This window comes from Canis aureus, chromosome 11, assembly GCF_053574225.1.
Source record: "Canis aureus isolate CA01 chromosome 11, VMU_Caureus_v.1.0, whole genome shotgun sequence".
In the NCBI taxonomy this organism is placed as follows: Eukaryota; Metazoa; Chordata; class Mammalia; order Carnivora; family Canidae; genus Canis; species Canis aureus.
In genome coordinates, this window is record NC_135621.1 from 70,212,672 (window position 1) to 70,238,561 (window position 25,890).

At 42.5% G+C, this 25,890-nt stretch overlaps 1 protein-coding gene and 1 pseudogene across 3 annotated transcripts in view; both read right to left on the bottom strand.

Moving 5' to 3' along the window:
* Positions 1-25,890, bottom strand: part of PPP3R1 (protein phosphatase 3 regulatory subunit B, alpha) — a 66,872-nt gene that overhangs the window by 37,452 nt on the left and 3,530 nt on the right. Inside the window, exon 1 of one of the 3 annotated variants that reach the window (XM_077915680.1) lies at positions 25,542-25,756. The exons of the other annotated variants lie outside the window; for them this stretch is intronic. Within the exon in view, the coding sequence (XP_077771806.1) occupies positions 25,542-25,544 (3 nt within the window). The 5' untranslated portion in view covers positions 25,545-25,756. Of the gene's footprint in view, positions 1-25,541; positions 25,757-25,890 lie in introns of those variants that run through there. 3 annotated transcript variants of the gene reach the window in all.
* On the bottom strand, positions 23,098-23,208 carry LOC144324437 (U4 spliceosomal RNA; annotated as a pseudogene).

Genomic DNA, 25,890 nt, shown 5'->3' on the forward strand with positions numbered 1-25,890 from the left:
CATTTAATGAGGCCAGTATACCTTCGTACCAAAATCAGACAGAAACATTACGAAAAAGAAAACTAGGGATCCCTGGGTGGCGCAGTGGTTTGGCGCCTGCCTTTGGCCCAGGGCGCGATCCTGGAGACCCGGGATCGAATCCCACGTCGGGCTCCCGGTGCATGGAGCCTGCTTCTCCCTCTGCCTGTGTCTCTGCCTCTCTCTCTCTCTCTATGTGTGACTATCATAAATAAATAAAAATTAAAAAAAAGAAAACTATACTCTCCTACTTCTTCATGACAACCGACACAAAATCCTTAACAATATCTGAGCAAATCGAGAAAAAAATTTTAAAACATAAAATTGTTTCCTCATGACCAACTGAGGAATATCCCAGCATTGCAAGGTTGGTTTAATATTCCAAATCAATGTGATTCACTACAGTAATGGACTAAAAAGAGAAAAAATACCATATGATCATCTCAACAGATACAATAAAAGCATCTGACAAATTTCAATATCCATTCATGATAGAATAAGAACCACAATTCAGCAAGCTAAGGATCTCCCTCAATCCATGAAGTCTACCTACAAAAAGCCTACAGCTAATATACTTAATTGTGAAAGACTAAATGCCTTCTCCCTAAGATCAGGAACAAGATAAAGCTATCTGCAGCAGTGCAATAAGGCAAGCAAGAAGAAATAAAAGGCAATACAGACTGGAAAGAGGAAGTTAAACTGCCTTTACTTGCAGATAACATGATTATGTATCTAAATACCAAACAAACTACAAAAGACTATCACAACTAAAAAAATGAAGCAAAGTCACCCAATACAAGGTGTATACAAAAAGCAAATGCATTTCCATACAGACCTACGTAGTCAATTTGTAAAAGGAACAATGTCGAAGGAGTTACACTATCTGACTTTAAGAGTAAGGCTAGTCACTAATAGAGTATCAGTGTAAGACCAGACATAAAGATCAATGGAACAGAATAAAATGGAAAACACACACACAATCTTTTTGACAGAGGTGTCCAGGTTAATTCAATGGGGAAAAAAAAACCTTTGCAACAAATAATGATAAAACAAATGGATATGGGTATTTTAAAAAGGAAAAGACAAAACACGAGTAGGTATTTTATAAAAGATAAAGACAGCAAATAAGATGAAAATATGTTTCACATCATTAGACATTAGCGGAATGCAAATTACAATTAGATACAATATTTGCAACTAGTATATATATGCCCGGAATTTAGAAACTGACATACCAAATGCTCCTGAGAATGCAGCGCACATGGTTAGGTGCTAGGCAGGGTTCTCAGATGCCACCCCCCCCACCCCCCCACCCCCCCCCACCCCCGCCGCACGACACTCCCAGGCCTAGGTGTGCAAACGGCTCTTCCCGGTTACTCAAATACTAAGGCCTAGGGACTGGCTCAAAGGGACTGTGTACATGTAATTAAGGTGCCACACCCGCTGACCTTGGTACGATTATTCAGGTGGGTCTCCTCTAATCATAACAGCCTTTTAGAAGCAAAGAGTGGACGTCAGAGATTCAAACCCAGAGGAGAATTCAGGACGAGGGAGCGCACCGCATGCCACCGAACAGGCCACTGCACTCAGGCAGCTTCTAAGGGCGAGAGGCCTCCAGCGCACAGTGAACCAGGGAGCGGAGACGGCGATCATGCCACAGCTAGACACTGAGTCCCCCCAACAACCTAAACAAGCTCAGAACAGAATCTTCCCCAAACCCTCCAGACTAGAGCTCACTCTGACTCACACCTGAGCTGCAGCCTTGTGAGTCCCTGCAGAGAACTTCTGACTTACACAACTATGACACTGTCACCAGGCCCTGTTTTAAGCCGCTAAGTTAACGGTCATTTGTAACACAGCAACAGAGGTCAACACCCAGACACACTGTGTATGTGGCTAGAGGTAAAAATGTTGACATAGCGCGTGTGGGTGAAGCTACGGAGCAAATGAAATTTTTATACATTGCTGGTGGGAACCCCAAATGACAAAGCCATTTTGGAGAACAGTCTGATGGATTCCCATCAGCGAGTTTAACAGGACACTCAAAAATGAAAACATGCCCATGCAAAGATCTGTGCATGTAAGTCCACAGAAGCTTTGTTAACAGCCCAAGGAGGAAACAACCTAAGTGTCCGTCAACCGTCAAATGGATCAACTGGTATATCTGGACACTGGAGTACTACTGAGGAAGAGGGAAGACACCCGATACACACAACATAAATCGGTCTCAAAAGCAGTCAGTGAAAGAAGCTGGATACAAAAGGTTACCTGCTGCGTGATTCCGTTTGTGAGTACTTTTATTTATTTATTTTTGTTTAAAGATTTTATTTATTTGTGAGAGACACGGAGAGGGGAAGAGGGAGGGAGAGAGAGACAGACAGACAGACACAGGCAGCGGGAGAAGCAGGCTCCATGCAGGGAGCCCCACGCGGGACTCAACCCCAGGACCCCGGGGTCACACCCCGGGCCCACACCCTGGGCTGAAGGCAGGCGCTCAACCCCTGAGCCACCCAGGGATCCCGGTCTATAAGTACTTTTAAAAAAGGCGAACTACAGTTACCAAAAGATCAGGGGTTGCCAGAGGTTAAGAGGGTCAGTGAAAAGGGGTACTGGTAACATTTAAAGGTGACAGCAATGTTTACACATCTTGATTGTGGTGGTGCTTACAAAACTGTCATGACGTTAACGATACACTTAAAATTTGTTATATGTTAGTTATACCTCAATAAAGCTGATTTTTAAAAAAATTTGAGAAAAAGCATCCAAATGTGTGCATGCACAAGCAGGGAGGGGGATGGTGGGGAAGGGGAGAGAGACAGAGTGGGAACAAGCATGCGGAGCCCCACACAGGGCTCCTTGACCTTACAGCCCATGAGATCACGTCCTAAGCCAAAATCAGGAGTTGGATGCTCAACCGACTGAGCCTCCCAGGTGCCCCTAAAGCTTATTTTTTTTAAAAAACTCAATAGGAGTCTCAGATATAATGGAATTACTTTAGGACTCATAGATTTAAGTCTCTAGTTAAGAAAAAACATTGCAAATAAAAAATATAAGTTTCTCATCACTTTCTTTAAAATAATGTTTCCTATCATACTACTATTCACATATCAAGTATATGGATTTTTGTTTTTGTAACTTACAGACTCATTTCAAGGTAGCAAATTACATATTTTTAGATTAATCTTACAGTATCATGAGGAACCAGAAACTTAAGTAATCTTGATCCTTTACTTAGTCCCCTTCTCAGATATTAAATTCCATGAGGGCAGCAACGGTTTTATTATCTTTTGCAACCCCTTGCCAGATTTAACACTGTCCTAAATCTATGCAAGAAGTATTCTATAGGTGCACATAAAAATCCAGACAGCCTTCAGGAACCTCGTTTAAGTGGCATGTTACGCACCAACGTGTTACAGAACATGGTTAGATTCAGGGCATCTTAGGAGATTCTCTACGTTCTTAAAAGTTCATTTACTAAGGAACTTTGGATTTCTGCTTTCCTTGATGCTCACCTGTCATAATGAGTTCTCTATTAAGCATCTGGATGTCCGGACAGGTTAATAAATAAGCAAGCAGCACTCTGATATGTTCCCAAGAGGAGCCTATGGCCTAGTAAGGCCATGCTGTCCCCTCTTCAAGTCTACTGAAGACAAGGGTCCACGTATTCTGACAGCAGGCCCTTTGAAAATCGTCTAAACTTTACCGTATGCATCTACAAAATTTATTTTTATTCTCTCACATCAAGACATTTCAGGATCAAAGTAACTCTAAACAAAGTGAGATGAAAGAGATCCAAAAATACTTTCTTCATTTCTTTGCCAGAAAATTTCTTTAGAAATTATATTCCTATTCCTCCAATCAAATTGGTAATCATGATATGATAAGTTTTTAAAATACTAAATAATATGGACTTGAAGAAAAAGAATCCAAATGTCTTCATCTGCTTAAAGACAGAGTTTGCCAACTTCCCACAGTTATGGGAATTATTATAAAGAAATCTATTAATTTCTTGGGTAAAATCACTGACCATCTTAATACTTGTTCTAGAACAGACATCCACCCTTTGCTCTCAGGAGTACAAAGCAAGGGGCACCTGGATGGTTCAGTGGTTGAGGGTCTGCCTTCAGCTCAGGTCGTGACCCCGTAGTCCCGGGATGGAGTCCTACATCGGGCTCCCTGCAGGGAGCCTGCTTCTCCCTCTGCCTCGGTCTCTGCCTGTGTCTTTCATGAATAAATAAAATCTTAAAAAAAAAAAAAAAGTACAAAACAATGTGTGAAACTGCGGATGGATAAACTGGGGGGAAAGAAGTGAACAGATCAAAGGATAGAAGCAAGAGATAAAAATCACTGATACCAGCAGATTCCAAGGCCAAGTCTCCCTCCCTATCAAGGGAGTTCACAAGTATCCCTTGCTCTAGACATGGACTTCTCCATAAAGGAAGTAAGAAAGTTTGACTAGACGAGTTCAAAGGGTCCTTCCAGCTGTACCGTTTCCGACGACGAGCAAAGATGCTAGATATATTTAAATATAGAGGAGGATAGTAAAGGAAGGAGGACAGGGGAGATCAAGAAGCCCTTTACAGCATCCTGTGGACTCAGGAGACCAAAGTTTACCAAACAGAGGATGCTTCACTTCTATTCCGTTCCTTTGTGGGCAGTACAGCAATCGGCACAAGACAAGAAATGGCAGAGGCACCTGGGTGGCTCAGTCAGTTCGGCGTCTGCCTTCCCGCCTTCGGCTCAGGCCAAGCTCACAGCGCCCTGGGACCGGCCCCCACATCGGGGTCTGCTTCTCCCTCTTCCCCTGCCCCTCACTCATGCGCTCTCGCCCTCTCATACACAGGCTCACATGAAACTTTTTTTTTAAGGCAGTAAATCTCAGAAGCAGAAATAGTTAGCAATACAAATCAAACATGACCTTGGTTATGGCAACAAATCTGGTACCAGGGATACTGTGGACACTCTATAAAAATTAGTTATGATGTCACCATACGGGAAAAATGTTAACACAGAATACCACTGTCAAACAGTGACGAGTTTTCCAAAAGAAGTAACATCTGTACCTGTCAAATTATTTCAGGAGGAAAACAAAACCCCGAAGTTTCCTAGCCTGATAAATGCTGTCAAAATTATACTCTGTACCTTTACCTAGCAAATGTTTGAAGGTACATAATACGTTAACTAGCTTAAAGCTCCTACTGCATAAAAATATAAAGATCCTACTGCCTGATGGGACCTGAAATAGCAGTGTCTATTACTCAATCTCACAGTTTAAAATTTATCTTTTAAATAATATCTAACCTAACCAATCCTACTCTTTTCTACCCAAGATCAACCTCGGTTTTTGTATTTTTATCTTGTCTCCTTTGATCTTGAGGATTTATTCTAGTTTTTGGCTGTTGTAGATTTCCCACTATTTTCTATGTGGACAATCATATCATCCGCAAATAGGGAGTTTTTCTTCCTTTACAATCTGTATACCTTTTTTTTCTTGCTTTATTCCACTGGGTAAAACTTTCATCACTATGTTTAAAGAGCCGTTTAAGAGCAGGTATTTACTTGTTACTGATCTGATAGGAAAAGCATTTGGTCTTTGCCATTAAGTATAATGGCACCTACAGATTTGTATAGTCTTTATCCAACTGAGTTACAGTTGGATAAATATCTATTTTTATCTTTTTTTTAAGAAACTATGAATTGGTCCTGAATTTTATTAAATGTCTTTTCCATCAAATTATGTGATCACGTGATTTTTATACTGAGTTTCAAATAGTGAAACAGCTGTGCGTTTCATCAGTGACAGGACAGTGCAAGAACTGATACTAGTTATTATTAGTATAAATACTACTCGGTAGTAGTATTCCAACTTTTTTCCCCATAGTGCTTAATTTCCTTAAAATTTTTGGATATACACTGATGTGGGAAAATTGATAGTTTTTGCATTATTTTCCAGGGGGGTATCAAGGTAATAGAGACTATTCAAATTATCTATTACATATTGGGTGAAGGGTGGTAGTTTGTATTTTTCAAGAAACTAGTCCATTACATCACAGTTGTCAAAATTATGTCTTTAGAACCGGCTCTTTATTTCATGGATTTTCTGGTTTTTGTCTTCAATTCCACTGATTTGTTATCTCTATTTGCTGCTTTTTTTTTTCTTTAAAGATTTTTATTTATTCATGAGAGAGAAAGAGAGAGACAGACAGGCAGAGGGAGAAGCAGGCCCCATGCAGGGAGCCCGATGTGGGACTCGATCCCGGGTCTCCAGGATCATGCCCTGGGCCGAAGGCAGGCGATAGACCGCTGAGCCACCCAGGGTTCCCCTGCTTCTTTGCTTTGGGTAGATTGTGCTTCTCTTTTTAATTTTTCTTCTTCAGGTTTCTGAGATGGGAGCTCAAGATTATCTACACCTTTTTCTAAAATATAGTTGCATTTAGTACTTTAAGTTTCCTTCTCAGCACTGCTTTACCCACATCCCACAAACTTCAGTGGTTGCAGTCTTCTGGTTTTATTCACTACAGTTATTCTATGAGACATACAAAATACTAATATTTTTAAATTATCACCAAAATATCCTTTTTTATATTTATAAAGTAAATCCCCTTTTGTAATTTCTTTGAAAAAATGTATTAATTTCTAAACAACTGTTATATAAATTGTAAACATAGTCCATTCGCCAATTAACCTTCCAAACCAGAATTTTTCCAGGACTGACTCAGTGTATGTCCAAAAAGTTAAAAATACCTTACAAAGTGTTGGATACACTGTAAGCAATTAATAAAAGGAAGGATTTAAGAATAAGATCTCATTCCCAAAAGCTGTAAGACACCTCTCAAGTAGCAACAGACACATGACAAAAGCTTTATTTTTTAAAATATTTTATTTTAGTTTTTTTTTTATTTTGTTTATTCATGAGAGACAGAGAGAGAGAGAGGCAGAGACACAGGCAGAGGGAGAAGCAGGCTCCATGCAGGGAGCCCGACGCGGGACTCGATCGGGGGTCTCCAGGATCACGCCCTGGGCCAAAGGCAGGCAATAAACTGCTGAGCTACCTGGGCTGCCGACAAAAGCTTTATTAAAGTAGAGATCTTTCTGAAAGTCTGGGTTGGCAAAAACAAAAACTTTACTTCTAACAATGACATTATTTTCATCAAATTAAGACAATTTTTAAAAAGAATTTATTTGACAGAGAAAGCACAAGCAGGCAGAGTGACAGAGGGAGAGGGAGAAGCAGACTCTGAGCTGAGCAGGGAGCCAGACACAGGGCTTGATCCCAGGACCCTGGGATTACAGTAGATCTTATTAACGTCAGTAACCAGAACAATCATAATTTTTTTTCTTGTGATGACAACTTTTAACGTCTACTCTTAACAACTTTCAAATAATATAGCATTAACTGTAAGTCACCATGCTGTATTATTTCATGAGTTCCTTTATAACTAAGGTTGTATCTCTTGACCACCTTCACCCATTTCACCCACCCATCTCCTGCCTCTGGCAACTACCAATCTATTTTCTGTATTAAATTCAGTTTTGGGGTTTTTTTTGTTAAGATTCCAGAAGTGAGATACAGTATTTGTCCTTCTCTCTTATTTCACTTAGCATAATGCCCTGAAGATCTAACCCCATTGCTGCATATGGCAAGATTTCCTTTTTTATGACTAATATCCCATGACATATATACACACTGTATTTTCTTCATTCATATCCATCCACTGATGGACACTTAGTTTGCTTCCATGTCTTGGCTATTGTAAATAAAGCTACAATGAACAGGACAGTGCAAACATCTTTTAGTGTTTGAATTTCCTTCAAATTCCAGAAGTGGAATTCCTGGATCATATAGCAATTCTATTTCTAATTTTTTAAAGAAACTTCATACTGTTTTCTATAGTGGCTGCACCAATTTATATCCCCACCAAGAGTGCACAAGGGTTCCCTTTTCTCCACATCCTTGCCAGTACTTGTCATTTGACATTTGATAACAGCCATTCTAACAGGTGGGAGGTGGTATCTAACTATGGTTTTAATTTGCATTTTCCTGATGATTAGTGATGCTAAGGATCTTTTGATCTACCTGTTAGCCATCTGTATGTCTTCTTTGGAAAAATGTCTATACAGATCCTTTTTTTATAAAACTGGACTGTCATTTTGCTATTGAGCTGTAGAGCTCTTTATATATTGCAGGCAATAACCCCTTATCAGATACAGGATTTATAAATATTTTTCCCATTCAGTAGGTTTCTTTTTCATTTTGTTGACTCTCCTTTGCTGTGCAGAAGCTTTTTATTTTTATGTAATACCAATGGTTTATTTTTCCTTTCTTGCCTTTGCTTTTGGTGTTTAATCCAAAAAACCATCAACACAGATGATGTCAAAGAACTACTGCCTCAATTTTCTTCTAATTGTATGGTGTTAGGTCTTATGTTCAAGTCTTTAATCTATTTTGAGTTGATTTTATATCTGGTGTAAGACAGTGGTCCAGCCTCATCCTTTTTCATGTGTCTGTCTAGTTTTCTGAACATCATTTATTGAAGAGGCCATCCTCTCCACACCCTCTGCCATAAACTGACTACATATGTGCAGGTTTATTTCTGGGCTCTCTATTCTATTCCACTGGTTTATGTGTTTTTATGCCAATACCATATTACTTTGATTACTATAGCTTTGTAAGGGTTTGGTTTTTAAAATAAGAGCTTTATTGAAATGCAATTCACAACCTATACAATTTATCCATCTGAAGTAGATGGTTTTTAGTACATTTACAGTTGTGCAGCCATTACCAGAATCAAATTCCTCACACCAAAAAGCAAGCCCATATCCACTGAGGCATTCCTCATCTCCCTCACTCATCTCACCATTCTACTTTCTGTTTCTTCATATTTATCTATTCTGGATATCATATAAAATACAACCATACAGTATGTGTTCCTCAGTAACCAGCTTCTTTTACCTAGAATATTTTCAAGGGTCATCCACATAGTACAGCAAGAATCAATACTTCTGTTTTAATGCCATAAAATATTTTGTTGTATGTATATACCACATTTTATTTAATCTGTGCACATTTGGACTATTTCCCTTTTTTTAAATATTTTATTTATTTATTCGTAAGAGACAGAGAGAGAGGGACAGCGATAGAGAGGCAGAGACACAGGCAGAGGAAGAAGCAGGCTCCCTGCGGGGAGCCCAATGTGGGACTTGATCCTGGGACTCTGGGACACAACCACTGAGCCAACCAGGTGTCCCCTCTTTTTTGGCTATTATAAATAATACTGCATAAACATTCATGTACAAGTCTTTCATTTCATTTCTTACAGGTATACACTAGAAATGGTTATATAGTTTAGGTTCTGTAACTTAAGTTATATAGCAACTCTATGTTTAACATGCTGAAGAACTGTTTTCTAAAGCAGCTACAATATTTACATCGCCACAAGCAATGTTCAGAAGATTCTGATTTCTCCATATCTTCACCAACACTTACCTGGTCTTTTTGGTTATAGCCATGCTAGTGGGTATGAAGTGGTAGCTCTTTGTGGTTTTGATTTGCATTTCCCTAATGATACGGAGCATCTTTTCATGTGTTTATGGACAATTAATTGTTGACCTTCTCTGGAAAAATGCTCAGATCTTTTGCTCATTTTTTCATTGGTTGTTTTTTATTGCTGAATTGTAGGAATTCTTTAAACATTCTGGACAGAAGTTTCTTATAGAACCTATGATTCATAAAAATTTTATCCCAGAGGCATATGGGTGGCTCAGTGGTTGAGTGTCTGCCCTGCCGGGGTCCTGGGATTGAGTCTCTGCATCAGGCTCCCTGCAGGGAGCCTGCTTCTCTCTCTGATTATGTCCCTCCCTCTCTGTGTGTGCCTCTGATGAGTAATAAAAATCTTAAAGGAAAAAAAAAAAACCTAATTTTCATTACCTACAATCACACCATCCTCACCGACTTTTGTTCAGAATACCAAATAAAATACTGAAGTTGTTTTTACTACATAAGGCCTAGCCTCTGGTGATAGAAGGTAACCTTGGGACAATTTCTAAGAGCTGCCTTGAAGGAAGGTGGTCAGAAAGTACAAACTTCCAGTAACAAGAGAAATACATATTAGAGATATAATGATGACCAGAGCTAATGCTGCTATTTGAAATATAGGAAAATTGTTAAGAGTTCTCATCACAAGGAGAAAAAAATTATTTTTCTTCTCTTTTTACTGTATCTATAGGAGATGATGGATGTTAAATGAACCTATTGTGTCAATCATTTCATAACATACGTGAATCAAACATCACACTGTAAGCCTTAAACTTACACTGATGTATGACAATTATTTCTCAATCAACAGAGGGCAAGTGGGGGAGGAGAATGCACTTAACTGCCAGAGTGAGAAATTTGCTCTTTTTCTGGTATGCAAGAAATACAGACAATACAATGGACCTTAAGAAAAAATCTGTAATGAGACTTGCAATCTAATAAAAAGAGACACTTGAAGAAGTGCTCCCCGCTTTTCTGCAGGCAGATGTTGGTGTCTAAAATTGCAGTGGCCCTCTTCAGACAAGTGGAGCTTTAATGTAAAGTGGATCTATGCCCCTGATGAAACTGGGTCAACTGCTGAACCACCCTGTAACTCTGATTCTAGGCTTCTCAGTTTGTGAAATAATACATTCCTTATTATTTAGGCCACATTTAGTTGGGTGGGTATTGTGTTACTTATAGCCCAACACTCAGATACATGTGCTACTTTGTTAAAAATTACTGGATAGAAAGCTACACAGAAATCAGCATGAAATGATTATGAAACTCAGATCATCCAAAAATACAAATACTAGTTTTTACTACATTAATTTTTAAAAATTTAAACAGCAGGGCACCTGAGTGGCTCAGCTGATTAAGCATCCAACTCTTGGTTTCAGCTCAGGTCATGATCTCAGGATTGTAAAATCCAGCCCCACATCAGGTTCTGCACCAGGTATGGAGCCTGCTTAAGATTCTCTGTATTCTTCTCCCCCTCCACTACTCCTCATGCACGCTCTAAAATAAATAAAATTATAGTATTCTCTCAGCATTCAATTGTTTGACACGGTCTATGAGTAGCGTGACCCAAACGAGTAATAGGATGTCCAAACAGCCGCTACATGTCAAGTTCAAACTAGGCAAGCAGAGTGATCAGAAGAAATTTAGCACCTTATAATAGCTCTACTGAAACATATTCACGTGTATGTGTGTGTGTATATATATAGAGAGAGCACATATACTGTATTCTAATTTTATATATACATGTATATGTACACATACACTATATTGTATTACAATATTTTCTTCCTCATGCTTGACTCAGTCTATGCTGTGAAGTCTTTGGGAGCTATGTCTTTTTTTCTTTCATCTTTGTAACGCTAAGTTTTATAGCTGTAGTAGGCAAATATAAGTGTTTGGTAAATTAAGAAATCAAAGATTTAGAGTAACAGTTTCACTTTATCAGCTGTTCTATAATATATCTAGTACAAAAATGTTATGTTAGATCAGCCTAAGTAAATAAAAATGTTATTTATAAATTAAGTCTCCTTTATTTATGAAAAAGTCTACTTAACTCCTTAATGAATAACATTCTCACATGCAACTGATAATTTACTCAGATACATAAAAATATCTCCAAGCATAAAAGAAGTCCTTTTACTTTTAGAATCAATACTTTCCTTTCCAATAGCTTTCCCATTGTGCTAATGCACTTGAGCTTTGTAACTGTTTATTCATAAGACTTTCAAAGACCTCCCTAGCCCTAGACGATAAATATAACTAACCTAGTTGCATTTTGCTGGCTTCCCAAGCCAGCAGAAAAAACAATGTCTACTTATACCTATCCATTATTTACATTCATATTCCATGAGAGATATTACAATGGGAACTAGCTTTACAAAAATGAGTAAAAATGCATCCCTTACTTTAGAGGATCCCACAGGTAAGGGGAGGCAACTAAACACAATGAAATATGGTATGTACTATCATGAAAGCTATCTATGAATGGCCATTAATTGTTGGAGGGAGTTGGGAAAGTTTTCATAGAATGCCACTAGAATAGGATCTTAACGTTTGTGGAACAAAGGAGGATGACAGTGCAGATGGAAGAAAGAGTACATACAAAAGCACTTACACATTAAAAAAAAAAAAGAAGAAGAAGAAAAAAGAGGAGGCACTTGAGAACCAAGTAGTCTGACTTGGTTAAACACAAGGATGGCCAGAAATAAGGATCAGAACACGAGTGTTATACAAAGGAATTAAAATTTTTAATATAAGAAGATATAGCACTAACTTTTAAGTAAGGCAGTGACACTGGATTTCCTTTTCAGAAGAAAAACTCTAGTGGCAATATGAAAGACAGAATGAAGAAGAAACTGGAGGCAAAAAGAGCAAAGCATTAAGTAGGCTATGGAAATAGTCCCCGTAAGATCTTTTTTGTTTTTTGTTTTGTTTTTAGTCCCAGTAAGATCTAAATGAAATTCCAACAATGCCAGTGGCAATAAGGATAAAGAAGCCGATTCATTTGTGGGATCTATAACATGATACTTATATTCCTGAAAAAAACATGCTCTTAAAACTACATATTAAAAATAGCATGGCTTGGGACCCCGGGCTGGCTCAGTCTGTAGAGCATACAATTCTTGATCTCCTTGATCTCGGAGTCATGAGTTCAAGCCCCATAATGGGCATAAAGCTTACTTAAAAAAAAATAACACGGCTTAAGGAAAACAGAGTTGGAAGCAGACACTCAAAACTTAGGCAATTAGAGTACTAACAAAACCAACAAAAATCCTAATTAAGCATAGGTAAAGATGTGTTAGCTAACAAATAAGTATGGGACTTTTAAAAGGTACACGAGAGTAAAAGAAAAAGGGATATCTGAAACTAAATTATAGAAACACGAGAAAAATACACAAATATCTGAGGGAATTATGCAATAAATTCTTCCAATATAGGTAAATGGCCAAACTGAGTCAAGAGAAAGAATGTGGGCTACATGGATAGTATAAAATGCTATTATTCTTGCTACTTTTAGTTGCTAGTGTGTTTTGGATTCAGTTGCTACTACCTAACAGCATGAAGCATTAATATGCTGAGAACATTATAAATATACTTTCCTCTTTATCAATAGTTACATGAACCAAATTGAAATTCCTCAGAAGTCCCTCAGGTAAGTGACTGAGCCTCCCACCCCTACGCCAGGTCAGGCCACATATTCCTACATTACACTGTTTTAGGACAGGATGTAACTGATGATTGATTACTTAAGACTTAAATAGTAGGGGGGCACCTGGGTGGCTCAGCAGTTGATCATCTGCCTTCAGCTCAGGGAGTGATCCAGAAGTCCTGGGATCAAGTCCCACATCTTGCTCCCTGCAGGGAGACTGCTTCTCCCTCTGCCTGTGTCTCCCTGCCTCTCTCTCTGTATCTCTCATGAATAAATAAGTTAAAAAAAGAATTTAAAAAAAAAAAGACTTAAATAGTAGTAAAGGGGAGAAAAAGGCATATCAGGTTTCCAGATAGGAGTGAATGAATAGATACTGTTTCTAGGAAGAAAAATTAGGGAATAACTGAAACATGCATTGGAAGACAATAATGAATGTGGTTTTAGTTCTGATGAGTTGAGGTGACTTATAGACACCCTCATTTAGATAAATATCCTGTTAAGTGGTCAGATCCACAGACTGGAGCAGAAAAGAATGATGCAGGCTGAAAATACGAACCATCAGTACACAGGAGACGATGAAAATAAACAAAGAGTATATGTATTCACTCAATTCACTCATTCAACAAATGTTTATTAAGCTCCTGTAATATGGAGGGGTCTACGCTGGCAGCTGGCAAAACAGAGGAACACGGTCTGACCTGGCATGGGGGTAGGAGACTCCGTTACTTACTTGAGGGACTTCTGAACCATTCCAAACATAGCCTATGCAAAAGGCTCAGATGATAGATTAAACAGACGGCAGAAGAAATCTAGCATCCGATACAGAATAAAATGCTAACAAGCCCACGTTGCTAGAATATAGAGAAAAAGCAAGGACATGGGTAAAGAAGCCGAAGTAAACACGTAGAAGCTACAGAGTCCATGGGCTATGCGAAGGCTATGTTAATACCATAATATACAGGATTTTAAATGGAAAAGTGATGCAATCAATACTTAAGAGAGCCTTGGACCAAACCCAGATGAGAAGCTAGGAACTAAGATTAAAAATGGTCAGAGATGGAGAACAGCAACTAGCAGAAAATGTCACAGAAGCCAAAAAAGGAAAGAACTCCAAGAGTCTCCAAGAAGTTCCAACATTACAAAGAAGTCAAGTAAGAATGAAGAACCAAGGAGATTTAATGAGTACCAAATGGATTTCCAGACACTACTGTCACCACGATCTGAGGTAGTTTTATCCCCCTTTTACACGACTAAATAAGGTCAAGAGTTTATGGTATTTGTTCAAGGTCACACAGCTAATGAATGGCAGAACCAGAATCTAAATTCAAATCTTTCCAACTCCAAAGCTCCTGCTGGTATTAGAGGATTACTGCCAACACAGTAACTTTCAGTGAATTGCAGATACATAATCATTCTAGACCAGTGCTATCTAATAAAAATTTCTGCTCTGCAAGGACAGAAACATTCTGTATCTGCACAAATGCAGGAATCACTAGCCACAAGTAGCCACTAAGCACTTGTAAGGTAGCTATTGTGGCTGAAGAACTGAATTTATCATTTTACGTAAGTTAAAGTCATTTTAATTAAAATTAAACCACATGTGGGCTACGGAATTATACATCACAGATCTAGACTGTAGTAGATTGAAAAGCAAGAAAATGAGCAAATAGAACCAAGAAGTATGATGGTAAAGATAGAAAGTGACAGATAGGAAGGCAGAGCTTAAGTAATCTGATTATTCATAAATTTGTTATTTACTTGAAAAAGATTATGAGTTTGTTTATAACTCATAAATTCTATTTGTTAAGAAAACAGTTGCAAGACCGACACAAAGTCACAGACTTCTCTTATTACCCATTACACTTGTTTTTCGTGACATTCCAATTTTTATTAAAGACTGCCTTACAAGTAATACTACAGGATGCCAGCTTATTGCACGTCCTTGTGGCATCACACTCCGGCAGATACAATAAAAAAATCAGCTCTGAAACTAGACAGATTAAGGATTAAAAAATAAAACTGCTAACAGCTTCATTAGGGCCAATGGTAAAGATCTGATCTTTTCTGTAGGTTGCTATGCTTCACTGTCTTGTACTTAGGTTTTAAAATGCATACCTAACTCTCACACAAATTAAAATGAATATTATTTACAAGGGACAAAAGAGACCCGGTTAGAGTACAGAAAAGTTTAATAATGCTACCAAAACAAGTCAAAGTGTCATCTCACTTTCAGAAATGTTTTTTAGGATAGCAATAGATTATCACATGGCCCTCCTTATGATAATCATAATAAAGGGCTTTAACTGACAAAACAAAACTCCGAGGAAGGAACTTCTAAGAACCTATGGCCTGTTGAACTTTCAGTGCAAAACTTTAAAACATTTGCAATAAAAATCTTCAAGAGTCTAAAAAAAATTTATAGCACAAGATTATAAAAATCAAAGAAAAACCCAAAAACATATATTAGTCATCTCTCATTCCTGTGCCAGATATATGCTTTACGCTGTCAACTCATTATCACAAAAAAGGTATGAGAGTTCAAGGAAAAGATTCAGAAAAGGAAAGTAGATGCGCGCTGTTAAATAAAAGCTTTATTTGGAAAGTATAAAAGTGAGGAAGTAAATTTAATCTGAAATAAGCTTGAAATAAAATAGATGCTTTATAGGACTACACTTTGGAGATTACTTTTTCTCAGAAATTGTTATCCAGGGATCCCTGGGTGGCGCAGCGGTTTGGCGCCTGCCTTTGGCCCAGGGCGCGATCCTGGAGACCCGGGATCAAATCCCACATCGGGCTCCTGGTGCATGGAGCCTGCTTCTCCCTCTGCCTATGTCTCTGCCTTTCTCTCTCTGTGACTATCATAAAAAAAAAAAAAAAAAAAAAAAAAAAAAAGTGTTATCCATTTAGTTAATGCGTAATAAGGTGATAAGTGGAAAAAATAAGCACAAAAAAAATGCTCTAATAAAATATTTTCTTGGAGGCCCAGCTGGCTCAGTCAGTAGAGCACATGGCTCTTGATCGCAGGGTTATGAGCTCAAGTCCCACATTGGATGGAAAAATTACTTTAAAAAAATTTTTTTTCTAAGTAATTTTGTAAAATATTGTCATAGTTAGAACCTTGTTAAAATACCAACCTCAATAGTTACAAAATTGCTACCTGATTTTAAAAATTATGCTCAATTGTTGAGTCAGTGCTTACAATGAAATTCAGTTAAAACCCTTAGAACAGGGACGCCTTAAAAAAAAAAAAAAAAAAAAAAAAGAATAGGGACGCCTGGGTGGCTCAGCGGTTGAGCATCTGCCTTCAGCTCAGGGCGCGATCCTGGAGTCCCCGGTTTGAGTCCTGCATCAGGCTCCCTACATGGAGCCTGCTGCTCCCTCTGCCTGTGTCTCTGCCTCTCTCTCTGTGTGTCTCATGAATAAATAAATAAAATCCTTAAAAAAAAAGAAAGAAAGAAAGAAAGAAAGAAAGAAAGAAAGAAAGAAAGAAAGAAAGAAAGAAAGAAAGAAAGAAAGAAAGAAAGAAAACCCTTGGAATAAAACTAATAGTAATAAGCTAACTAGAGCATGGTATCATTAAAATCTCTTTAAACTTGACTTTCGCAATCTTTTTAAATAAAAACTAAATTATTAAAAAAGTAATATATCCATACAGTGTCAGAAGTTTAAAAAAGGAAAAAGAAGGATGAAAAAATACAAAAAACCCAAATCTGTTTTGTTATTAACGTATACAACAAAGTATGTAAGAAACTCAAAAAAGTGATCAATACGAGAGAAAGGGGTGCCCTGAAAAGGCTCACGCACCATTTTATACCTTTTGGTATAATCTGAATTTTAAGCAAATGTATTAATAGTGTCTTCAGAACCTTAAAAAAAAATTAAAGAATATCAATCTGCAACTAGATGTTCCCCTTACATAAAACCTAAACTCAGAAAATGGTTTCTTTTAAACCTATGTAATTTTATCAGAAGTTATGAAAACAAAGACTGACAAAGCATTAACCCTCTTTTCTTGTTAATACTCTTGTTTCCTATATTCATGCCCGAGGTCACTGACCCACTGGTACTCTCTCCTGGGTCCCACTTACTATTTAATAACATTTATTTAATACCCTATTATCAAATCCCCCAAAATCAGCATCATAATATCCTTTTCCATACTCCTCACCCTCCATCTCACCCCATTTGCCTCAGCCTTTAATCTCAACTTCAGATGATCTTACCTTAAACTTATCTTGAATTTACTGAGATAATTTAGGCCACCTCACATGAACTCCGTTATTATAACGTATCTGCTGCCATGGCCCACTCACCTCACTCTGATTTTTTACCCTCTCTTTAGACGTCCTTTCTTTCCCTTTATCCCTCTTCATTCTGCCACTTCTAGCACTCATTCCATTAATTATCCTTTCTTACAGCTCCCTCGCCTGGCTTCTCCACTAATTCTAAAGAATACCAACACCTGCTATCTTAAACAGAACTCACCCCAACTGTAAGCCACTGAAGTTAACCTTTCTTTGTCCCTCTTTTCCCATAAATGCCTCAAAAGAGGAACTTACACTCATTGCCTCCGCTGTGTCATCAGCACTCACTCCTTTATTCCACTTATTCAGTCACTTATTTCTTCTTCAAACTCTACTTCGTATCTGGTATATACCACGTATTTGTAACAGAAGAGTGAAAAGACAAAGGCAAGGCCTCTGCATTCTGAGTTTACATCCCCTTGCAATCTTATTTTCATTACCTAGGATTTAACTGAAGTTACTGTCTTAAAGATTATGACCTGTATAACAGTCTTCATTTTTATCTCCTTCCCTCTCATGTTAACGGATGAAAAAAAAAATCTTACTGCCTAAGAAGAGTCATATTTCCTCCTACCCCCTTGGGGAACCTCGAACTATTAATAATTCCATCTTTTCCCTTTGAATCCTCAACCACACTCTCTTTCCAGGCGATTTCTTTTAGCCCAAAATAAATCCTTCCTCAAACCTAAACTCTGTAGCTTTTTATCTTGTCTCTTTCTAGTCAAAGCTTTAAAGAGGAGTCTATACTCAATGTCTGGCCACCCATTTATTCCTCAACTCCCTGCATCCTGGCTTTCCTTGCTACCGGCACAAAATGGTGTTTTCTTGTAGTCTTGCCAGGGTCACCAGACCTCTCCTTGATGCCTCTAAGATACTTTCAAGTTCTTCTCTTTCCTGAGCTCTGCAGTATCTAGGCCCTGCTGACTCCTTCAGATGTGACATCACTCTAACTTCCCAACCCTCTCTGGCAATTTATTCTCAATTTATTCTGAGAATAAAACAGATTCCTCATCCTCTACCTACCTAAGTGAAGGGTTTAGGGTTTGCCCTCTTCTCTTCTCATTTTATATTCTTTCTCCACAGGATTTCACCCAGTTTCCTGGTTTCAACGACTTCCTAACAGATCTGCACAGACAATGCTCAAATCTTCAACCCTAGTCCAGATTTCTCTTCTGAGCTCCAGATAGCCAGTTTACCTTTTGGCCATTTCCACCTAGATGACCCGTAACTACTTAAAAAGATTTTATTTGAGAGAAAAAGAGTGAGCCAGGAAACTGGGTGAAATAAGTGCACATGAGCAGGGAGAAGGGGGAGGAGAGGGATAGGGAGAGGGAGAAACAGCTCCCCACGAGCAGGGAGCCCCACTCAGGGCTCCACCCCAGGACCATGGGTGGCATCACAACCTGAGCCAAAGGCAGATGCTTAACCAACTGAGCCGTCTAGGTGCCCCCGACCCACAACTACTTTTTTTTTTAAAAGATTTTATTTATTTATTCATGAGACACAGAGAAAGAGAGGCAGAGACACAGGCAGAAGGAGAAGCAGGCTCCCTGCGAGGAGCCCGATCCCAGGACCCCGGGGCCACAGCCTGGGCTGAAGGCAGTGCTAAACCGCTGAGCCACTCACCCGGCTGCCCCCCCACAACTACTTTAAATTCAACATGTCCAAAATAGAAATCAACATCACTCCCTCCTATCTCCTTTTCCTATACCGCCTAGGCAGAGGATGTGCAACTCCGAAACAGTCCCAGATGATGCTGATGCAGCCCGTTCAGGACCCGCATACTGAGGATCACTGCCCTAACGCGTTACCTTTGCTCCCTTCACGCCATCCGGTCTCCTCTACCCTAGGCCATGGAATCTATGCAGCAAGCAGCTTTAGTATTTCACAGCGCTCTATCTTACTGAACATACGGAATCTTGCGACACAGCATTCCAAGCATTAATATTCAGATGATAAGAGAAAGCTAAAGGGAACAGTCATCCCGGCAAACTGGAGTTTCTTGAGGAGAGGACATTTCTTCTATCCCTAGAACTGAATCTTACCCCAGCAGGTGCTCAGTAAACATTTGCTGAATGGATGGTACTACCTTCTGTCCGGTCACCCAAATCAGAAACCACACCCTTGAAAGGGTACACCCCTTTTTCTTCCCTACAATCCAACAGTCATCATCAGTCCTTTTTTTTTTTTTTTTTTTTAAGATTTTATTTATTTATTCATGATAGTCACAGAGAGAGAAAGAGAAGGGCAGAGACACAGACAGAGAGAGAAGCAGGCTCCATGCATCGGAAGCCCGATGTGGGATTCGATCCCGGGTCTCCAGGATCGCGCCCTGGGCCAAAGGCAGGCGCCAAACCGCTGCGCCACCCAGGGATCCCCAGTCCTATTCCTCTACCTCCCAAAATGCGTCTCATACTTAGTGTCTCCTCTCCATTTGCACCGTTACTAGTCTTTCAAGTCCTTATTTCTCACATGAATTACTGTGACAATTTCTTCATCGGTCCCCACACCTCTATTCATTTATTATATTTTATAATCCACATGGCCACCAGACTGATCTCTCTACAAAAGTCATTAAGACAATGTCATTCTTCTGCTTAAAAATAATGGTTTCCCACTGGCTTCAGGAGGGAAAAAAAATGTTACGTCCTCCATATGACATGCAAACCCGTCTACCTGACCACCCCCATCTCCTTTCCACCCTACCCCGCTACCTCCAGCCATGCTAAACTGCCTTGTGCGTCTCATGTCTCATGCCTCTACGGTCATAAACTAAAGCTCTCGATCTAGACCACGGTCTCACTGGCTAAATACTCCTCCTTTTAAGACTCAGCTCAGACACCATCTCTTCAGGAAGCTTTCTCTGAGTGGCATTCTTCTCCCTGCCCCATCCTCACCACAGTTCAGATTAAGCCTCTCCTCTGACATGTAATTTTTGTTTTTTTTTTAAGATTTTTAAGTAATCTCTACACCCAACCTGGGGCTTGAACCCAGAGCCCCAAGATCGAGCCGCATGCTCCACTGACTGAACCAGCCAGGCACCGGGCAACTCTTGCCTGCCACGTACTGTTCAACACCCGTCACAATGCATAATTGTCTTGTTTACTCCACTTGATTAAGTTCCTTGGAAATTACAAATGTCTCCTGCTTGTATAGTGTGAGGTGCGCTAACAGATATTCCAACTAAAATTTTAAAAAATCCATTCCTTGATACTCTCTAAATAGTGGCTCTCAAAATTCAGCACATATCAGAATTAGGGGGAAAAGCTAAAAAACCTAGACTGCTTGCCCCCCTCCCTAGAGTTCTGAATTCAGCTGGTCCAGGGTGGGACCCAACGAGTCCCCAAATGGCGCTGACTCTGCTGGTCCAAGTTATTAGTGCTCCAAATGTTTTCTCTTCCTATCTCCAGGATTTAAAAAGTCATCTTTTCCTAGATGCTCCAACTCTGCCTTCTGCAATTCTAATAACCTTTTTAAACCCAATTCAATTGTCGGCTCCTTCATCAAACTTTCCCTAATCCCAGATGAAACTAACCTTCTCTTTCCTCACTTTCTATCAGACTTTGTGTGAATTATTCATAGGATAACTCACATTAACTTTTCTTTATACCTATTGGCATTTGTCTAATGTTCTAGCCTTAAATGAAGGTGGAAACCTGCTTTAATCATTTTAATACCCTCAACACCGAAGCACAGTAACCAGTGAACAGCAGACAAAATCTACAAGTATTTGTGATACGAATGAATCCCTGTTGCTTGACCAGACTCTGGGCCCCGGTCTGACTTACTTAATCCTCCTGGCCCAAGAGGACCTCCTTCCGCTCCCTTGTACTGGTCCTTGCCTTACCACCTATGACAGATGCCTCATCTACCCACGGTTACCGGGTCCTTGCCCTGCTTTGTTGACTGACCCTTAGCTTCTCCACCTTGCAATCTACGCTTTTGTAATTTTCTCATCCATTTTGGGACATAATGAGCAGAGAAATTTTCTCATGATGACTAATGTGAATTTTAATTCTGCTGGCCATAAAGCAAGTTGCTTGCTTTGTTGTTGCTATATAGCCTTTGTCACAGAATCTAAACTAAAATATGTTGGGTGCAACTCTAAGAGTAGGTATTGACGACAGCAATAAATGTTTTAAGATCTATTTATAGATTATGGAGATAATTTTAACACAAAGCTTAAAAACACAAGGACATAAAAAGATCATTTTTAAAATTAAGGGTTTTCCTAAGGAACAATTTTTTTAAAAAAGCCAATTACTTATGCACAGTATTCATATATGCATCCAAAATAAAATCCTATTTTTGTTATCTTAAGTACGTGGTAAAAACTATCTTTGAAAAAAAAAAAAAAAACTATCTCTGATACATGAAAAGTTTCTAAAAATGCCCCTACAAAATTTACTCCTCCAAAAATCACTCAAGAGACTTTTCAATCACACACACACCTAGAGGTGTGATTTTTGTTTCATCATTTTATTTTTTCTGCATATCAGTAACACTGATATACTGAAGTACTCTAAAATACAGATGCCCACCTAGAGAAAAAAATTGTGAAGGCATATATTTTTTTTATTTCAGCAAATATACACTATTTCATCAGAGACAACTGACCGTTAGTGGTTTAAGGAGAATTCCTAGAAGCTCAGGACTCAGCTGTGGTACGTGTATGTTATATGTAAAATCTTCATCCCACCTGAATGCTCAGCAGTTTAAAATTCAAAAAGAGGTGAAAGGAGGAAAAGACTTAACTCTCAGGAAAAAAAAGAAATAAACTACTCTTACGTAGCAACTAAAATAAATACCTGTCAGAAAAGATTGTTGATAGGTTCAATCCCATCTTTTTACTTTCTCCTTACTTGAATTAATCAGCGATATTCTTAGTTTATTCATAAATTAAAACCCACTGACAAAATTGTAAATACGTCCATGATACTCAGTTGTAATAAAACTTTCCAAAGGGAATGAAAATTTTCAGAATTCTATACTCACTTAACTAGAAAAATGAACTAGATCACTCCAAAGCCCAAATTATTTGAGCTAATTAATATCCCACATAGCAGAGTTGAGCTATAGATATGGTCTCGATACTTTCAAACCAGTGTTGCGTTCAACAGACCAAAATCATTCTAAAGTTGGGAAATTACTGTCACAACAAATCCGTTAGGTCCAAAATGGTACTGAGACCATCGCAGAAGCAAGAACCCAGAAAAAATCAGAAAATACTGAAAACTGGTATGAAGGAAATAATGACCTGGGGGGGAGAAAAAAAAACAATACCGCTAAGATAAATCTTAAAACACTTTTTTCAAGATAAGGAAACACTGAGTACCAGGAAGTTAAAATTAAGAGCTGAGAAAGTATTTCCCAAATCCAATGTGTTGGGTCAAAAAGGGGGGGGGGGGGGGAGTCAAAGAGGGGACACAGCACAGGAAACAAACCAACACACACAGAGAAGGAAACCAGCTCATTCTGATATATAATCCATATGCCACAAAAGGCTGGATCTTTTGTAGCTGGGTCTTTATTGCTCACAATGTATTGTTTACAAATGCTGCAAAAACACTAGCAGCCATGGCCAAAGATCTTCAAGATCCTGACCTTCAAGGAAAATCCATGGGTGAGGAGGGGGCTTTAATTAGCAATAATCGCGCCTCGGATAAACCTCATTGGCTACGATACTGCCACTGCGCAAAGCTGAGGGGGCTTTAGAGCTCTCAGGTGCAACTCCTAACTGCAAAAAAATCTATGTCAACAAAAAAAGACAGCAGCACAGACAGCCGCGATCTAAGCCGGTTTCTGCAGCAGCCTGCAGACACCTGGGCTCCTTATCTGGGGGGGCATGTCTGAGAGCTAGGCCGGCGGCTTCCCTAACTTGGGGGGCAGGTCCCCGAGCTGGGCCTGCGAGCTCCCTAACTTGGGGGCAAGTCCCCGAGCTGGGCCTGAGAGCTCCCTAACTTGGGGGGCAGGTCCCCGAGCTGGGCCTGCGAGCTCCCTAACTTGGGGGCAAGTCCCTGAGCTGGGCCTGCGGGCTCCCTAAGTTGGGAGGCAGGTCCCTGAGCTGGGCCTGCAGGCTCCCTAAGTTGGGGGCAGGTCCCGAGCTGGGCCTGTGAGCTCCCTAACTTGGGGGCAGGTCCCCGAGCTGGGCCTGCGAGCTCCCTAACTTGGGGGGCAAGTCCCAAGCTGGGCCTGGGAGCTCCCTAACTTGGGGGCAGGTCCCCGAGCTGGGCCTGGGAGCTCCCTAAGTTGGGGGCAGGTCCCCGAGCTGGGCCTGCGGGCTCCCTAACTTGGGGGCAGGTCCCTGAGCTGGGCCTGCGAGCTTCCTAAGTTGGGAGGCAGGTCCCTGAGCTGGGCCGGCAAGCTCCCTAAGTTAGGGGGCAGGTCCCTGAGCTGGGCCTGCGGGCTCCCTAACTTGGGGGCAAGTCCCGAGCTGGGCCTGTGAGCTCCCTAACTTGGGGGCAAGTCCTGAGCTGGGCCTGGGAGCTCCCTAACTTGGGGGCAGGTCCCTGAGCTGGGCCTGGGAGCTCCCTAACTTGGGGGGGCAGGTCCCCGAGCTAGGCCTGGGAGCTCCCTAACTTGGGGGGCAGGTCCCCGAACTGGGCCTGCGGGCTCCCTAACTTGGGGGGCAAGTCCCGAGCTGGGCCTGCGGGCTCCCTATCTGGGGGGGCAGGTCCCGAGCTGGGCCTGTGAGCTCCCTAACTTGGGGGCAGGTCCCTGAGCTGGGCCTGCGAGCTCCCTAAGTTGGGAGGCAGGTCCCTGAGCTGGGCCGGCAAGCTCCCTAAGTTAGGGGGCAGGTCCCTGAGCTGGGCCTGCGGGCTCCCTAACTTGGGGCAAGTCCCGAGCTGGGCCTGTGAGCTCCCTAACTTGGGGGCAGGTCCCGAGCTGGGCCTGTGAGCTCCCTAACTTGGGGGCAGGTCCCTGAGCTGGGCCTGCGGGCTCCCTAACTTGGGGCAAGTCCTGAGCTGGGCCTGGGAGCTCCCTAACTTGGGGGCAGGTCCCTGAGCTGGGCTTGGGAGCTCCCTAACTTGGGGGGGCAGATCCCCGAGCTAGGCCTAGGAGCTCCCTAACTTGGGGGGCAGGTCCCCGAGCTGGGCCTGGGAGCTCCCCAACTTGGGGGCAGGTCCTGAGCTGGGCCTGCGGGCTCCCTATCTGGGGGGGCAGGTCCCGAGCTGGGCCAGGCTTCCTCCCCACCCCAACTCCCGAGTCCTCCGCAGCCCCTTCCCCGGGACCCCCGCGGGCGAAGCTCACAGCCCGCGCGCCGCTCGGTCCTGGAACACCGAGGGCCACGGCCGGGCGGAGCCGAACGCGAGGCGCCAGCCCAGCCGCGAGCCGCCGTCTACACCTCGGGGCCAGGGGAAGGGCCGGCGCCCGGGTCACGGCGCACCCCCGGGGCTCCGGGGAGGGGAGGGGAAGGGGCCGGGGAGGGGAGGCGGCCGGGCCCGGCGGCGCGGGCTGCGGGGCGCGGGGCCGGGGCGGGGACACACCCTAGCGTCTGCTCCCAGCACCACGGCGCGGACTCCTACCTGGGGATTAACGCAGGGGAAGGAAAGACAAATTTAAGTCGCCATGATTCCAACAAGCAGCTCGGGAGACACAGGCAGAGGACGGCGGGCGGGCAGGGGAGGCCGGGGCGGCGGGCACGCGCCGAGAGCCGGGGCCGCCGACCCGGGCACCTCCGCGGGGGGGGGGGGGGGGGGAGCCCGACGCTGCAGCCGCGGCCGCGGGGCCCGGGGGACGAGGCGGGGGCCCGGCACGGGGAGGCGGCGGGAGGCGGCGGGAGGCGGCGGGGCTTACATAAAGGCCCCCGAGCGCGTCCGCAGCTGCCCGGGGCCCGGACGAGGCCTGCCTCGGAGGAGCGAGCCCGGGGGCGGGGGCGGGGGAGGACCGGAGGGTCCACGTGGAGGCGGGGGCGGCCCGGGGCGGGGGACCGGAGGCCCGTCCGGCAGCCCCTCTGCGCCCCGGCCCCGGCCCCGGCGGCCCCGCCAGCGGAGGGGGGGAGGGGAGGGGAGGGGAGGGGGCGGCGGGCGCTCACCATGTTGCTCGGCGGTTGGCGGCTCGCGCGGCGGGAGCGGGAGGCGGCGGCGCTCGGAAGGGCTCCCGCAGGCGGCGGCGGCGGCGGCCCTCGGGGCCCGCGGGGTGGGGGAGGGGCGGCGGCCCTCGGGGCCCGCGCGGCGGGGGCGGGGGCGGGGGCGGGGAGCGGGTCCCGAGCCGAGGAGCGGGCGGGCGGGCGGGCGGCGCGGGCGGCTCGGGGGCTGCAGCCGAGCGCTCAGGCGGGGCCGCGACCGACTCTGCGGAGGCTCGCGCTGACCCGCAACCTCCAGCACGAGCGCGGGGGAGGGCGGCGGAGGGCGGGGCCAGCGGGGCGCCGCGGGGCGGCGGGG